The sequence below is a fragment of the Trichosurus vulpecula genome, chromosome 1 (genome assembly GCF_011100635.1).
Source record: "Trichosurus vulpecula isolate mTriVul1 chromosome 1, mTriVul1.pri, whole genome shotgun sequence".
In the NCBI taxonomy this organism is placed as follows: domain Eukaryota; kingdom Metazoa; phylum Chordata; class Mammalia; order Diprotodontia; family Phalangeridae; genus Trichosurus; species Trichosurus vulpecula.
The window spans coordinates 269,572,506-269,590,652 of NC_050573.1; the positions used below are offsets into that span (position 1 = coordinate 269,572,506).

At 38.3% G+C, this 18,147-nt stretch overlaps 1 protein-coding gene across 1 annotated transcript in view; it reads left to right on the forward strand.

The window, feature by feature from the left end:
• The window catches only part of XKR4 (XK related 4), a 477,727-nt gene extending 464,821 nt beyond the window's left edge, over nt 1–12,906 (forward strand). The window contains exon 3 of the mRNA XM_036742362.1: nt 11,559–12,906. Within this exon, the coding sequence (XP_036598257.1) occupies nt 11,559–12,505 (947 nt within the window). The 3' untranslated portion in view covers nt 12,506–12,906. The remainder of the gene's footprint in view (nt 1–11,558) is intronic.
• Nucleotides 12,907–18,147: the final 5,241 nt, after the last annotated feature.

Sequence of the window (18,147 nt, forward strand, 5' to 3'; positions counted from 1 at the left end):
AGAGGAAGATTGGAGGAAAGGAGAATGTTACAACCATCCAGTCCAATTCAACTGATGTCTTTAGGTATCAGCATAAGATTCCTTCATGAAGGTTGATCATGTGACCATAGTGCAGGTCTTTAAGAGATGGTTGGACTGAAGCAGCAATGAACTACTTATCAAGATATCTAATGTCTAGTCCTGGCTTCTTCACTAGCTCCCTGCATAACTTTAAAAATCCCCTTTGCCTCTGAGCCTCAGGATCCTCATGGATAAGATCTGGATAATAGCACTTATCTCTGGGACTTGATAGGAGGGTCTAATGAGATCATTCCTGTGAAAGTGCTTTGAACAGCCCTCTACAAGTCTGCTATCTAGAGCCTAAAAGTAAAGCTCCTTTTTTTCTCCATCATCCGTGCCTTTTCGATGTGCCATTATAGTGTCAGTGATTGGAAAATTGTGAGAATTAATCCCAGCTAACAGAAGAGAGAAGACTACATTGTAAACTATGGAACTAATTTTCCTTTTCCCATGATTTTTTAGAGTGGAAAGAAAAAGTTTTCAGGAGGCACTTGGGGGTATTTCAGAGGCATGTAGGTGGCACAGTGTTGGCCCTGAAGTCAGGAAGACCTGAATTCAAATTCAGCCTTAGACACTTACTAGCTGTGTGACCCTGGGCAAGGCACTTGACCTCTGTCTGCCTCAGTTTCCTCAACTGTAACATGGGGATAATATAGCGCCTACTTCCCAGGGTTGTTCTGTGGATCAAATGAGATAATATTTGTGAAGCAATTAGCACGATACCTAGAATATAGTAGAAACTTCATAAAATACGTGTTTCCTTCCTTTCTTGTTGCAACATTGACCATAGAGTTCTCCAGAGATTTCCTTTTGTAGAGAAGAGAGAGACAAGCTCATTCTGTTTGTCTAAGAGTCAAAGAATTAAAGGACTTGGCTCATTTCTCTGAACCTCCTCCATCAAAGGAATTGGGCTATAAATCCCATGAAGCTTTCTCTGGAGATTTCTGGAAATTCTTGTTTATCCCATGACTACAAGAATACTATATGAGAACTGACTTTTTTCCAGAGTATTTGGAGATTGGCATCTCAAACTGAAGTGCCATTGATGTGGGGAGGAGAAATAGAGTGAGACAGAAAGAAAGACAGAGATGGATAGATCAAAGAGGGAAAAGGGAGCAACCGCAGAGAGAAAGACACATAAAAAGGGGTGAGGTAACTGAGATCAGAGGTAAGGTAAATTAGGTAGCTGCCTAAAGTGATAAATTGAGAGGCAACACAACCAGGAACAATGTTTAATGTGTATCAATGTCTACAATAGCTCCCTCTGCCTAAAGTCCAGGTAGGTTTACATTTCATCCTTCCCTCCAGGATTCTCCAGGAACTCTCAAGGGAATCTGGGCATACCTAGCATCTACCATTGGCTCAAGAAGCCACTGATAATGTTTCCCCAATTTTCGAGATCCCCTGCACTCTCGGGTCCATTTAGCCACTTAACTGTTAGATTAGTTTACTTTAAAGGTATAGTTAAAAAACATATACAGTTATCCCTTCTATATCAAAGGGTTTAGGGGCGCAGCACCACCTCAATCTGGAAAATCCACATGAAATTTTTTGGCTGTTCTTTTGTACCAGAGAAGTCTGAATTTTTATGGTACTAAAAGATAAAATATGTTGATACTATACAATAATATTCACATATTTGTTTTATTTATTTCTGAGTTTCTAAACTTCTATGTTTTCTGCTGGCCTTCATGTGTCATCTGTGGCTTCTGCAAAAGTCCCCAAAAATTCCCATTTAATTTCTTATGCCAACCCATGATCTATTGAAACTGCAATGGAGAAAGTCTCAATGTGGAAGTGTACCACCTAACACCTCAGGAGCATAATCCTCCTTTTCACTACCTCAGTCTCTCAGGATTGGAGGGAGATTAGGTTAACAGCTTTATTTAGTTCCTGTAAAGCATAATCCCATAAAATTCCACATCCAGAATCTTCCTTGAATCCAAGTCCCAGGTACCCTGGTTTCTCAGTGCTTCCCTGCTGAGGTAGCAGCAATATCCAGCCTGGAATCCTGCCTCCAAGATCACCATGGCTCATGCTCCTGAGTCTGGGGACTCCATCACCTGTACTTGGAACTGAAAAGGACAAACTAAACAATAAAAAACCTCAAATCCAATTCTCACAGTGTCAAGGCCTGAAAGGGAGTTTTCTCTAGAGATCGCAATGAACAAAATACCCTTTGCCCACACCCAACTGTGGTTTCCATGTTATGGGGGAGCAGGACCTTCACCATATAGATGCCACCCAAAAATAGAGAGGCTGTCCCAGTCCAGCGGTGTTAATTTTATACACAACTCGTTCTAGCTATGCAACCAATGGAAAGATGCTGCTCTAAACAGTGTGAGAGGGGAACACAAGTTGTCTTCTGTAAGAAGCAGATCCTTGCCATCTCCCTCATGAATGCCTCCATCACCTCAGGTGATTTGGACATGTGCAACAAAGTCCCACTATAGAGGATTTTATAAATTCATATATTCTTAATACTAGAAAAACATGCTCTACATATTACTTAGGTATTTTTGTAATACATCAAGTTATTTTTTACAGTGAAGAATCAAATTATATAGTATATTATAATACATAGGGGTTCCATTTTTCATTGCACGGTTTAAATGAGACATGATTTTTAATATAGCCTAGGTTTTAAGCCTGGAACATTTTGCATAAGTGCCTCCCAATTGGTAGAAAGAATGATGATTTAACACTGTGTGCCTGTGTGAGAGGGTGAAGTTGATACAAGAAACAGTCTTCATTCATTAAGAGACACACATGGTTCCATGCTCTCTTCTGGGAATGATTGGTGCAGAAAGAAGAAAAAAAAATACTTTAGGAAACAACAGACAGGTAGAGGAATTGGTGCGTCATCATGTCCCTGATTTTCAGCTTTGTCTCTCCAGAGACTTTGGGGAATTTCCTCTTGGGTGAGATCAGGGCCTCTCTTGATCGAGCAATATCTCCGCTTGTTCCCATATAAAAAGTTAATTTACCCTTGTGTGTTTTCTGAGATGTTTTAATCTGTAGAACTCATATTTCTATTTATTATCTGCTTGAATAAATAAATTCACTCATAATTTACTATTTGCGATGATCTTTTATGTAACCAACATTTGATGGGAATTAGTTAAGCCTGTGGGTGTAAGCTTGGGTTACCTTTTGCTTTTCTCCCCTTTTTTAAGGGCTAGAGACCAAAACAGCAACTGGAATCTAAAAATATTGCCCCTAGACCAGAAATAGATAAATAAAATTCTAGTCAGGTATCTCTCTCTCAGAGATAACAGAGCACCCAGCCTTGTGGCCCTTTTTCTTGTTCCCCTCGAGTCATAAATCAAAATCTCCATTGAAAGGAGTGGGCAAAATTTCGGTGACAGCTATCCATGCCTCCCCAAAAGCTGCTTTTAAATCATTCATTTGAATATATACATGCCTAGGCCATACAAATGCCTTGCCCCAACTCTGAAAGGAGAAGGGAAAGAGAGATAGAGACAAAGTTGGAGACTTTGCATCTTCGAGCTGTTAGGAAACCTCACTTTATCCACTGTTCACTTGTGCTATGGGCTTCAGAATGTTGCCACCATTCATCATTGTGCCCTGAATTAGAAAGTAGCCCACAACCCATCAAATGCTCTTTATCCTTAAATCTTCAGCCGCTCTGCTATAAAAGGGACAGCTACAGCTGCCTTCCTGAGAGTGATTATTCTCTGGGTTTTAGAGGCACTGACCAAAGCAATATTCAAGGTCCAACTTAGAGGCTGGCCGTTTCTCACTCTTGATCCAGGTCCTTTTAACTGGTAGAAAAGCCTCTAGGAGCATTTTTCTTTCACAAGCCTTTCATTTCATGCTCTATGCCAACTACCAGAGAAGGAAAAATATTCCTGAGCTTATGGAGACTAAATACATTGTCACACCATCTATTGTCATTGAATTGTTTTATTCAGTCAGATAAATTGTTCAGGATGTAGTGTGGTGAGAAAGCAGAGAGGCCCATGCATCAGGCAGATACCATGAGGCAATTGATATAATGCATCAGAGCAGCATTGACTGTGAACGCTGAGATTCCGAAGGCTCAGCCACATGGCATCTCAGTCAGGCTGCCTGCAAAGCCCCCTTCTCAGAACTGCAGCATCTTATCTGGAAACCCATGTTCTCTCATCTCAAGCAAAAAGAATAGCTCCCATCTTCCCCTGTCCAGGGGAAAGCAAACCCTGCTCCCTTTGCATTCTCGTTACGATGCAGGTCCCTTCTGTTTCTTCAAGTTTACTTGAAGAACATAAAGCAGACAGTGAGGACAGCAGGAGCAACCACAGAGCCAGGCACTCCCCGAGAAATTGGGAAACAAAGCTGTAGTCAGGGCTGCCTCTGACAGAAGCAAGAGTTGGAAAACCTGCACTCTCATCTAGGCTCCATCCTCGGCTGGTAATGGGCCTTGGGCAAATCCCATAACCTCTCAGACGTCTGCTTCCTCAACTGTAAAATTAGAATCGGTCTAGGTGTTCTCTAAGGGCCCTTTTAGCGCTAAAAGTCTACAAAATCATCTTTTTATGTGAACAAGTCTCTAGGGGTGTGGGCAGGGGTGGAAGATAAGGCATTCTTACTGCTTGGTTAGTGTTTAGAAATGTTTTAACAGCAGTGTGTGAATGTGTGTAGAGGGCAGAGGGGACTGTTGGTGTGTATGTCTGTCTGTTATGAAAAGCAATGATGAAAAAAAAATGGTCCTGGAGAACAGGTGTCCCTTTCCACACAGCAGGAAGCTGGGAAAACCTTAGAGTCAGATATTGTATCATCAGACCCTGTTGCTGTATTACTCAGTTCCTCCTCTGTAAAATGAGATGGAGGAAATGATAAACCACTCCGGTATCTTCACCACAAAAATTCCAAATGGGGTCATGAAGAGTTGGATAGGACTGGGAACAAGTGAACAGCAGCTGCTATATCGTGTCTTACATGTAATTATTTTTCCTTATTAGAAGGAAAGGATAAATTGGGAGGAAGGGGAGAGGAATAAGTTGCATACATACAATCCTTTGCATATAAACAAAAGGCATCAATGAAACTTTTTTTAAGACAGGCAGTTAGAAAATATATACATTCCCTAGCAAACAGCCTAAGAGTTCTCAACTTTGTATTTTAATTTAATGAAATGATGACCACAAGTCATTAACAAATGAAAACAAAAGCTTTAAAAAACTACATTTTTCTATCATCTTGATAGTTGACTGGGCCACTGAGAGGTTGAGTGACTTGACAGGAGTCACACTATGTGTTAGAGATGTAACTTGAACCCAGATCTTCTTAACACTATCCACTAGGTGGCACTGCCTATATTATACAAGCAGCAATCCAAGGTGATAAATTGCAGCACAGGAACTGCTATGCATTGTTAGAGGGAGTTTCCTCACAAAGAATTCCCTAAACCAATGAAACCCCAGGTCTAGCCCAAAGACCATTCATTATTTTCCATAATATTGGTTGACATTTATATAGCACTTTAATGTTTGCAAAGTGTTTTATCATATTATCTTCTTCCTTACAGCAACCTTGCAAAGTACAGATGACAGATATGAGGAAACTGAGGCTTAGGGGTTGAGTGACTTATCCTTTGATGTACAACTAGCGAGGATAGAGGCAAGATTTGAGCCCACATCTCTGCTGACTCCAAGTTAAGTACCCCTTTGCACCCACCACACTGGCTCCTTAATCCATGGCATTGTTGGTATAATCTGGCCTGGCAATATAAACACATCTGAGCTGAGAATACTTTTTCGTAAGAACAGCAATATCACCAAAATGAGTACAGTACAGGCATAACTAATAGCGGTTAGACAGATTCTAGTCACATCCAGAGCCCCTCTTTCTGATCTAATTTCACTTAAAAGGTGCTAAATGTGACAATGACAACATTAGGGCAAAAAGTGCAAAAACGAAAAACTATCAACAAAACAGAAAAATACATAAATGAAACCAAAAAGGAGACACAATGCGTCGTCATTACTAATATGCTAAATTTGCACTTCAAAATTGCATATAATACAAGTTTAGAGAGTCATGTAGTCATATTTTTTGTTCTTTGCATTCCACAATGTCTATGTTTTAGATGATTGTTCATAATAAAATTTCAAATCCAAAAAAAAAAACAACACCACAATATTACCACCACATATAGATAGATAATAATGGGGAAATCCTTGCCCCTATAGAGATAGGAGACTAATTAAAGAGACTAACCAAATGACTTCAAGATTTTGCCTTGATAAGGGAACAAAGAAAAGGGATTCCCAAGAAATATAAAGACTTAAATTGATTATGGGTTTTTCTCTATTGTTTTACAAATATGTTTAACATTTTAATGTCACAAGGAACTTAAACTTCTATTTTTGGCAACCCTCATAGAGTTAGGCTGTGTCTACAACTGAAAGCCAGTTTAATCATTTTCCTTGATCTCACTAGTTTAAAAATTAGTCAAATCAAGACAGTCTATTTGAGTTGGTCAGAATGGACAGATGAGCTTATGTATCAATTAGTCAAAAAATATTTATTAAGCACGTACTTACATTCCAGACACTATTCTAAATGTTGGAGAATCAAAGACAAAAGCAAGCAGACCCTCTTCAGAGAAGTAACACTCTAATGCTGGAGACAAGATATAAATAACTAGATACATACAAGATATATACAGAATAGAAAGGAGACATACAAGTCAGCGGTTGTGTTGCACAAGACAATGTCAAAGCAAGGGACTCACCCCGACTGATGCTGTGATGCCACCTTCAAAGATGAATGACAGGACTCCCAGCAAATGAAAGGAAAACTTCCCTGAGGCTGGATCTTAGAACAAGCACAATTTGGATAGTGTAGCTGACTTAGTTATTTGGGGTTTGAGCTCCTTTGACTGTCATGGCTTAGTGAGAAAAGAACAAATAATTTACCCATTCTATATAATTTACCCTTGGAAATCTATAAGGCTCACTGTTTCCTTGGATCATAATGAATTCCAATCGAATGGGACAGTCATGATAAGATCTTTCAAGGTTCCTTTTAACCACGTGGTTAACTTAATAGAAATGGCAAAATCACAATGAATTTCCAGAAAACTATTTTAATATATGTATATTTCAGGTCCTCAGTTTGCCTTCATACTGCATGTAAAGTACTAGTCCATTTAAAAGTTACACATTACGAGGCTCAGTTGAATTCAAAGGGAAAAAATGAGAAAGTTATGTGTAGATATGATTATTTTGGCACCTATATGTGTGAGTAAAATCAGCAACCTACTTAAAATAGGGGGATGATACCTGCAATTTTATTAGTATGGGGAGTCCCACTATGGAAATTCCCTCTACACCAATGAACAGCTACAACTTCTTCTCTAACGTATAGTTTTGGGATGTTTCCTAGGCAACCAAGAAATTAAGTGGCTCAATAGTCACTCATATAGTGTGTATGTCACTCACAATAGTCACTCACATAGTATGAACCAGCAGCAAGACAATCCCAGGTCTTTTTAGTTCCAAGATCACCTTTCTATCCACTATGTCACAATGTTTATATACATGGATAATTAGCAACTGTATTCAATATAGTGAGAGCTAGCCCTAGTGTAACAAACATAAAGACAGTCTTAGATCAAGAAGATGGAGACGATGGCCACTCAAATTCTGCCTCTGACATATCCTAACTGTGCAACCACATACAAGTCTACTTAACCTCTCAGGGTACCAGACAACTCTCTAAGACTGTCATTTACGGAAGGATTTCCAAGCTGCATCAGTGGGAGGAATTTATACATCAGGATTCCCTGAACTGTTGGAATCACAACTCCACATACACCCCAATTTTTTGTGTTTTTTAAATTTATTTTATTTTTAAGTTATGGAATAAAACAAGCATTTCCATAACATAGTATAATAAAAAAGATGACTGCACACGAATCTACAAAAGTAACTAGCTATTCATTTTAAATACACAACAAAGTTACCATGTAAATTTTTTTCTTCCCCTTCCCCCCTCACACCCTAGAGATGGCCACCATTAGACATGTATATATGTGTGTGTGTGTGCAGTATGTATGTATGTATGTGTATGTATGTGTGTAAAATTATTCTATATATACTTCTATTTATCAGTTCTTTCTCTGGATGCAGATAGCATCTTTCTTCATATATCCTTTATAGTTAATTTGGGTATTTATAATAGTCAAAATAACTTATTCGCTCAGTCATTCTTAAAACAATATTGCTGTTACTGTATACAGTTTTCTCTTGGTTCTGTTCATTTTGCTCTTCAGTATTTCATGCAAGTCTCTCCATATTTTTCTAAGGTCATTGAGCTCATCATTTCTTACAGCACAACTGTTCTTAATTGCTTAGCATGCCAAAAGGGTTAAGGCTTTTTTTCTTTTTGAGAACTCATGGAAAAAAGAGTAAACACAAGCATAGTTTTCCTATTCCCACAAAAAAAAAAAACTCTGTAGCTATCCTAATAGCCCCTGGTGAGAACAGTAAGCCCAAGTTTGTTTTTTCAAACTACTAGATTTAAGAAAAGAAAATCAGCAGTGGCATAGTTTATCTGCCAGTTTATGAATCATAGCACATTAGTTATCACACTACATATATATATATATATATATATATATATATATATATATATATATATATATATATATATACAAATTGAAATGCATCTGAAAACAAACATTTATGTAGCACCCATTATGTTTGGAGGACCATGTCAGTTGCAAGACACTATAAAAAGTTTCAATATGAATGACATAGTCCCTGCCCTCATGTAGTTTACAGTCTAATAATAGATAACATAATATTATGCAATAAGTACATTAGAGATCCATAATCAAAATGTTTTATGATATCTGAGGGGAAGGGTCATTGCCATCATGAGGGAGGGAGAGGGAATTGGATAGAACTGGGCAAACATCAAGGAGGAGATAGCATTTGAATTGGATTTCAAAGGATGGATTGGAATCCAACAAACACAGGGTAGGTGAAGGTAGGGCACGTTTTAGGGCATCATACGTAGAGCAGCTCAGTTTGACTGGAGCATAGAGTACAAGAAAGGGACTATTAAGATAGGAAAGCTGGGGTAGCACCAGGTTGTAGAGGGCCTGCAATGCGACACTAAAGTACTTAACCCTGATTCCGAAGGCAATAGGGAGCCCCTAAAGGTTTTTGAGCAATTGGAAGTAGCTATTTATGTCCCAACCAATGATGTGCATGTGACATCTATGAATTCTTTGATGGCATTAAAACACAACTCATCTTTCTCTCATTTGTGCTTCACCTAAGCACATTCATCTTCTGCTGCAGTGAACCCAGAGTCAGGAGGACCTGTGTTCAAACCCATTTACTGCTTGCATGACCTTTGACAAGTCACTTAACCTCACTGAGCCTCAGTTTACCCACCTGCAAAATGAGATAATATTAGCATCTATCACACAAAGTTTTTAGGAAGCTCAAATGAGAAAACAAATTTAAAATACTCTGCAAACCTGAGTGCACTACATAAATGTAAGCCATTGTTATGTTTTATTATTAACTTTCTTTTCCTTATCATTTTTTTCACTTTCCGCCTTCCTTGCTCTACTTTACTTTTCCTCCCAGTTTCTCCTCTTTTTGCTTTTTTACATCTGAACATATTTTATAAAACCTTTGGATATTTTCCATCTTCTAGAAATTAATTTACAACAAACTGCTGGCCTATTTTGCATACTACCCTTTGACTGAAAAGTTGACTTATAAATTTTTTCCTAAAAGTCTGTGAAGATGCTGTACTGAATGGTTTTGCAATTGACAGAAAGAAACCTAAGATCATGTTATAAGATTTTTGCAGAAGGAGGAGGAGTAGGGAAATGGGCTTGTTGGGGATGGGTTGGAGAGATGCTGTTGGAAAGTATATCCTTTGTCAGTAACTGTTATTCAGGAAATTTAACTTACTCAAGGTTTCCAAATAAAAGAAGTACTTTGAATGATCTTCAAGAATTGTTTTGTTTTATTGTTTTTCTCTCTCCTCTTTCTCCAATAGCATGATTCCCATAGGAACCATTTATTTTAAAATTCATTTTTTTAAGGATTACAGGCAGCAACTTTTTATTATCTAGAGATTTTTTTAAAGCCTCCATTCCATCATGAGATATATGAGTTGTCACTAAGGATTTCTACTATTTGTGAAAAAGGTGAATGGATTGTAACTCCTACGAGCCCCAGACCTGGTGATACTCAAAGCCTTGACTTCAGAACTAAGTAGCCATCTGTACAAGGAAAAATATAAGGCCTTTTGCCATTCAAGGAAAAAAGCTAGGTTTTAAAAAAGCCAAAACATTTCCCATAACAGCATGTATTCTGGGTCAAGGGGTCAGTGAGGATGTGGTAAAGCTACTAATGGAAAAATCCATTGAATTAAAGATTGGCTTCACCAGCAGAGATCAGCAAAAATGATAAGGAGTGGAAAAGAGGGAAGTGCCAGGTATGGTACTAAGTGCTGAATATACAAAGAATGTTGAAAAAAACTATCCTGGTCATTAAAGACACTAGTGAGGCAAGGTTGGAGTCAGGAGAAGGACCATCAGGAAAGGCCTGCACAAGGTGGGAATTTAGCTGAGTCTTGGAGGAAGCCAGGGAATCTAAGAAATAGAGGGAAGAAGGGAGGGCATTTCAGACATGGGAGGACAGCCCACACAAAGGCGATGAGATGAAACATGAAGTATTGCGTAGAAAGAAAGGTAAGTAAGCCATCCACTCTAACTGGATCCTATGGTACATGGAGAAGAGTTAAGTTTAAGAAGTCTGGAAAACTAGGAAGGGGGCAGGTTATGAAGACCTTCGAGTGATCTATGCAGAGGCTATCAATCAGGAGAGTGACGTGTTCAGATTAAACTTTAGGAAAATCACTTTAGAAACAGAGTGGAGTATGAGTTGGAAAAAGGAAGGAAAATTCTCTTCACACCATTCCCTAGTTAGCATTTTCTTTTGGGATTAAATTAGCTAACTTTGGTAGAGTGTTTTGTGAACCTTAAAATGCTATATAAGTGCTAGCTATTTTCATTAAGAGCTTTCTGCCTGGAAATACAAACCCTCTACAACCTGGTACCAGCCTTGCATTCCAGGATAATTTCATAATACTTCTTTCCTTGTACTCTATCCTCCAGTCAACTGGACTGTTCTTTGTCCCCCTGAAACATACTCTACACTCTCCTAACTCTATGTCTGTACTCATGTTGTTCCCTATGCTTGGAACATTCTTCCTCCTGTCCTCATACAGCATTCTACTTCATGACACTTCTTGGAGATAGGAATGGAGAAAGAAGATATTATCAGCCTCCTAGAAAAGCTGGAACAAAAAAGGAGTCCACAAATCCTAGCTAGCCTGCAGCAGATCCAAATTCTGTTCCTCCAAATTCCAGTATGGCATGTTTCTCAGGAGACTTTGTTAACTCCCACCACTCAGTCCACGTTCCTTTCTCTAAATCTCTGTCCTGTTTGTTTTTCCAGGTCTCACTGCTGCGGCCTCACTTGTGTCCTTGGCTTGGGCCTTGGCCTCCTACCAGAAAGCCCTTCGGGACTCCCGTGATGACAAGAAACCCATCAGCTACATGGCCGTCATCATCCAGTTTTGCTGGCATTTCTTCACCATTGCCGCCAGGGTCATCACCTTTGCCCTCTTTGCCTCTGTTTTCCAGCTCTACTTTGGGATCTTCATCGTCCTTCACTGGTGCATCATGACCTTCTGGATCGTCCACTGTGAGACGGAATTCTGTATCACAAAGTGGGAGGAGATTGTCTTCGATATGGTGGTTGGGATCATCTATATCTTTAGCTGGTTCAATGTGAAGGAAGGCAGGACACGTTGCCGGCTCTTCATTTACTACTTTGTGATTCTTTTGGAAAATACTGCCTTGAGTGCCCTATGGTACCTATACAAGGCTCCCCAGATTGCAGATGCGTTTGCTATACCAGCACTGTGTGTGGTATTCAGCAGCTTTTTAACAGGCATTGTTTTTATGCTGATGTATTATGCCTTCTTTCACCCCAATGGACCCCGTTTTGGGCAGTCACCAAGCTGTGCTTGTGAGGACCCGGTAGCAGCCTTCGCACTGCCCCCAGAAGTGGCCACAAGCACTCTAAGGTCCATTTCCAATAACCGCAGCGTTGCCAGTGATCGAGATCAGAAGTTTGCAGAGCGGGATGGGTGTGTGCCTGTCTTTCAGGTGAGGCCAACTGCCCCTTCCACCCCATCCTCCCGACCACCAAGGATTGAAGAGTCAGTCATTAAAATTGACTTGTTCAGGAATAGATACCCAGCCTGGGAGAGACACGTATTGGACAGAAGCCTAAGGAAGGCCATCTTAGCTTTTGAATGTTCCCCTGCTCCTCCGAGGCTACAATACAAAGATGATGCTCTTATTCAGGAGCGGCTGGAATACGAAACTACTTTATAGAAAACTGAAAGTCTTGAAGGAGCCATGAGGTTACAGTCCAGATTAAGGGTTGACAGCAGGGCTGCGGCAATAACTATACTCTATGGTAGAGTAGAACGAGGAGCTGTAAAGGTCTTAGTCTGGCTGTCATCATGATTATCATTTGATCCACAGGCTGCAGACTGGTGGCTGTAATATCCTTTTCAGAGAAGCAGCCCCCGAGAGTCTCAGTTACTTCAGCGGGGGTGCAGATCCCCAGCTCTTGACTCCTTGTACCTATCAAACTCCTGCACAGAGCTTTCAATCAAAACTACCGGAAGATTCTGATGTGTCCATGTAGCCTCCAACTAATAGGGCATTTTAATGGGGTTGCCTGATCTTTGCATAATGACATATTTAATCATGATCTATACAACACACACACCCCACACATACAATGCACTCACTACATACACACACGCATGCACACACACACCCCAATCTTCTGTCAAAATGGCTTAGGTAGTTTGTCAATATAAAGCTCTGTTTCTCACAGGAACAAAATGAGAAAATGCATTTCCTCAAGACTCCAGAAAAAGAAACATTCTTTTCTTTTTTAATTGGTAAATATTTTCTCATTTGGGAAAAAAAAAAAACTACCGTGTGTCAGCCTACCAGTGGACAGCAAATGAAAGTGCACTTGCACAAGTGTTAATATTGATGGAATGGTTAGTTTTCTATGAAATTCAGGATTTATTTTCATTAAGATTTTCAGTTGACAGCATCCTTTTTGACAGAAATCCTATGCAGCACATTTAAGGCTTTCAACAAGACCAAGGAGCTCTAAGAACTTAGTGATGTAAATTAAATGATAATCATGATTCAGTATTTAATTGCAAAAAAAAAAAAAAGCAAGAGAGAGAATAAAAGGAAGGAAGGAAAAAATGGCAAAATCAAAGCATGGGTTTTCCAGGCTTCTGGAGACCATGTTTTTGCATTGTCAGAGGACAAGCATCTGGAGATTAAAATGCCGTAACTTGAATTTGTTTCAGGACGCAGAATGCGTGGCTCTGTGTGTGAATGTATGCAGGTGCGGTGCGATGAGAGTACGTGACATGCCATACCCTTCTAGTGCCAAACATTGTCGAACTACGAGATTGATCTTAATGCCCAAGGGACAGAACCCGAGTAGCATGAGCCCTACGGAAAGCAGGAAGCAAGGAAGAACAATCAAGTTCTCCACATGTACAGACAGTTTGGTTTATCTTTTCCCCAACCCAACTTGAAAGTGATGTGTCTTTTAGAGGCTTTGGGCCACTCATTAGTAAGTATGAGCAGATAAAACCAATGAAATAAGTGATGGGAAAAGACCTTTCGAACTCCTGGAAGGCTTATCTCTTTATCTAGCTAACAATATGTTTGAATTGTTTGTACAAAAAAAAAAAAAGATTCTGGATTTTAAATACCTCCCTACAGCAAGTAAATGTTCTTTTTTTCTGTTGGAAATGTCCTCCCTCATGGTGCTTTTGGTTGCATTAAAGGTGCAGGTCAAATTTTAATAGTATTTTTTTTTATAGTTGGTGCAGAGTGGAATAACTCATGGATTATTTCGATATTTTTGTAATGAAAAAATGTATGTTAAATATAGAAGATGTTTCCTTTTTATAGACCTGGACTCTTTTAAAGCATCCCATGCTCTTTAGTTATTTGGGAAGTTAGAAAGGGGTCCACATGTCCCATTAGCTTGCTCTCCAGATGGAAAAAGATATATTTCTCCTATAAGGTCACCTTGCTTTGTAGCACTGGAGTTCTAAGAGTCTGGCTATGGGGTTTTGGTTTTGTTTTTGTTTTTTTTTTTTTCAAACATCAGGTGAAGAAGAAATCAGAACCAAACTAAAAATGGTTTGCCAAGAACTAGAAGCTTTCCAAGGAAACCACTTTTTTATGGCTATTTCCATCCAGTTCATACATTTTGAGCTGGAAGGGGTCTTATAAGTCATCTAGCCCAATGTTTTCATTTTGGAAACTAAGGATGAGAAAAGTGAAGTGATTTACCCAAGGTCATACAGATAATTAGCAGTAAGCCAGGATTTGAACACTGGTCTTCAGACTACAAAAAGGAGACCATAGTGGAAAATGTGTTAAGTTTCAACATTCCCATTTCATTTTAATTGGACTAATTTGAATTCCGCTAAATAGTTGATTAATTTGCTTTTTTTATTAATCAGTCTTGCTAGTTTGACCCAAAATCCCTTTAAAATGACCAAATGGATATGCAGGTAGCTTCAGTCTGTCCACAATCAATCACTGGTAATGTCAGTATTTTAACCTTTGCCAATAGGTATGTAATACAGTGACTGTTATCCCTACAATGATACTTACAAAGTGACAGGGCTCCTACTAGACCAGGGTTTTTTGTATTTAATCCAAAAGCCATTTTTAATAATAAACAATTTTTATCAATAAAACTTCATTTTTTCCTAGTACTACAAGACTTGCTCCTCCAAGAAATAGCTCTGCTAGAGAATAACAATCACATGTGTAGGTACGATGAGACAACTGGACTTAGCAGGGAAAACCCAGGAATATGCTACTTTCCAGCAGCTGGTAAACATTTAGGGATAAGTGTTCCACCCCAGCCAGTCATTTCTATAATATTTTAAGATAAAATTACCTTTTCAGCTGATGTGTCCCCTCTGGGTATTTTAAACACCAAATTTTAATGTGAGTAAATTCAGCTTGAATAATTATGAGTCACAAATGTCATTTTTCTGCCCAAAAGACAAAACTAGTAATTTTTAAGAATCCAGCATTTTAATCCAATCAAATATGCTGTATGTTTGATATCAAGAACAAATGTCAGGATAAGATATGATTGTGTTAATCATCGCAGACTAAAACAGACACAATCATTTCTTATTTAAGTAGTCATGTGAAAGGGGAATAGGGACATGAATCTTGTGCTAGATGGGACCTCAGAGACCATCTTGTCCAATAGTTACTTTATAGTTGAGGAAACTGAGATCTAAGGAGGTTAAGTGACTTGCCAAAGGTCACCCAGATAGTGTCACAAGTTACTGTCAGCAGACTCTTACCTTACCCATTGATTTTCCTTCAGTAAGAACAAAATGGCAATGCTGTTATATAAAAGAATACTATGTAACTGGAAAGTAATTGATTGAATAGATGAAGAAGCTATAGTTATAGAAAAAGATGTTCTTTCGTGGATTATTAAATATTGTAGGTTCTCTGTTTTCCATCAAGGTTTGAGAACAGGATGCCCTATTCTAATTGTAAATCTATATTATTTTGAAAACTAGTGGTTGCCATAATATTAATTATATTATTGTGGCAATTAACCATTGCCAGATATGCCACATCACTAATTTTTGAAGATTTCAAATACAATGTAATTAGAACTAAAACTATATAAAATGTAATTTAATCTTTTTGACATGATTCAGAAAACACACAAAGTTCAGGGTCAACATTATAAAAGCAGGCATTGATATAGAAATGTTCATAGAGTGTTGGATAACATAGAGTCTACTGTATTTGGGTTTAAAGAGATCTTTGTCATATAAAGGTGCAAAATATGATTTGTGTAACTATGTGATTTCGTTTTAATAATTTGTTTTCAATCTTCAGTAATTTCCTAAAAGAAAGTTCTTTAAAAATCCAGGAAGGGGATAATGTGTAATGTATAAGACTTGAACTAGCTTGGAAGTGTCTGGAAAACTGGAATCTTTATCGAGGATTTCTGATCTCCTAACGCTTTGGCCTCACCTATATTCCTTTTTTCCTCTCATCAAAGGAGGGTTCTACATAGTACTCATTTACAGAATATGATGAAATTCTTTTATGAAAAGTGGTTGTAAAGGTTTGCATTATTGATGAAATGAAACACATCAATTCCCAATTGAAAATGTAATGACAAAGTCTTGACTCCAGCCAAAAGTTTGTCAGCTTAAATGCAAAAGCAGAGAGGTTTTTTTTTCTCTCATATGTTAAGTCCCAAATATGATAGTGTTCTTTAAACCATCTTCATACATTGTGATTTGTCCTTACTATGGAATGTCTAGTATGACTCTCTAGGCATTCAGTGAATATTTGTCATTGATAATGCTGTTCAGCCACCATATGAAATAAATGTTTTCCCAGCTTACTATAACATTGAGTCCAAATGTTGAAAAAGCAAACATGGTACAAAAAATTATTACTGTGCTAGACCTATTGTTATTATCATCACTGATAAGTTTATTCCAATATTTTAAGCTTAATTATGATCAACTCACCATACATGTTTACCAATAGAATTAAAGTAACTGGCAATGCTGAACCATTGCAAATGAACAGGGAAACGAAAACTTGGTGATTGCTTTTAAAATAGAAAAAAGAAAAATCTTTCTTAAATAAAGTAACAAAGAGGAAAGGAACAAAATGTGCAGTATGCTTTGGGCCTTAGATGTGTTTTGCTTGTTTCCTTCAATCCATGCTGTTTTCATCTAAAAACCCATTTTCTTGTTCCCCTTTTCTGCCTCAGTCCCAAAATGCAATCCTTGGATACACTCATAATTCTCATGAACTGGAAATGCCCGGACCCAGCAGAGAAAGGTTTTTGCTTGAGTAAGCTTTATCAGAGTTCTCTTGAAGGAGTGCATGTTTTAAACAGCTACGTGCCATTCTAGGCATGTAGAAGAAAGACTTCTTCTCTGAAGAGAGAGTTATGGGAAGAAAGCATCCTGGAGGCCTAAACTGGAATTGTTGGGGCCCAGGTGTTTGTGCCCCTCACACATAAGAATGTCTCACTGTTCTATAAGGAGTGTTGAGACTACTGTTTGTACAAGAATTTGGGGCCTTTTTCTAGTAAAATATCTTCTTATAATAAGTCATTATATCATAATATATATGTTTTCATTTGTATCTGCCGTCTACTTTTTTACCATTTCTTCATAAAGCCTTGGTATTTTTCAGTCTATATGGAAAATTCCTTAAAACCTTTTAAAACAATATACCCAGCTCTTTCCTTCAGAGAGGTAACTTAGAGCAGCATTGTCAAACTCAAACAAATGTGGATTCCTGTGGGCTGTATGTTAACTTTTAAAACCACATGTTAACATTATTTATGTTGTATTTTCTAATTTTTTTTTTGGCTAAACATTTCCTAGTTATATTTTAATCTGGTTCCAGGGACAATCAGGAAGGGCCATGAGTTGTTTATGATACAGAATGATCATAGCCAGGTCACTAATCATTTCTATCATTTTAATGATGCATACAAGCTGTCATATGTCCAACTTAATGACAGCAACAGGTCTGCTTATGAAGATGACAAAAATGAATGGTCCATCTACTGTAGGATTGAGCTGGGTGTTTGGATTTAGTTGACTTTTGAACCATAGATTTAGAACTGAAAGGGACCTAAGAAGTCACCTAATTCAGTCATTTCATTTTACAGAAAAGGTTAAGTAATTTCCCTGATTTCACACAGGTGGTAACTAGTAGAAACGGGTTTTGAACCAAATTCCAAATCTAACATTGTTTTCCCAGCACAGCCTTCCCACTCTTTCCATCTACATGAATTCATTGCTAGATTGAGTTGTCTAAGAAGGGATAGAAATAATCACACCATGTGTCTTTGAACTAACAGAGTCTACGTTGTAATTACTGATTCTATAGTAGAA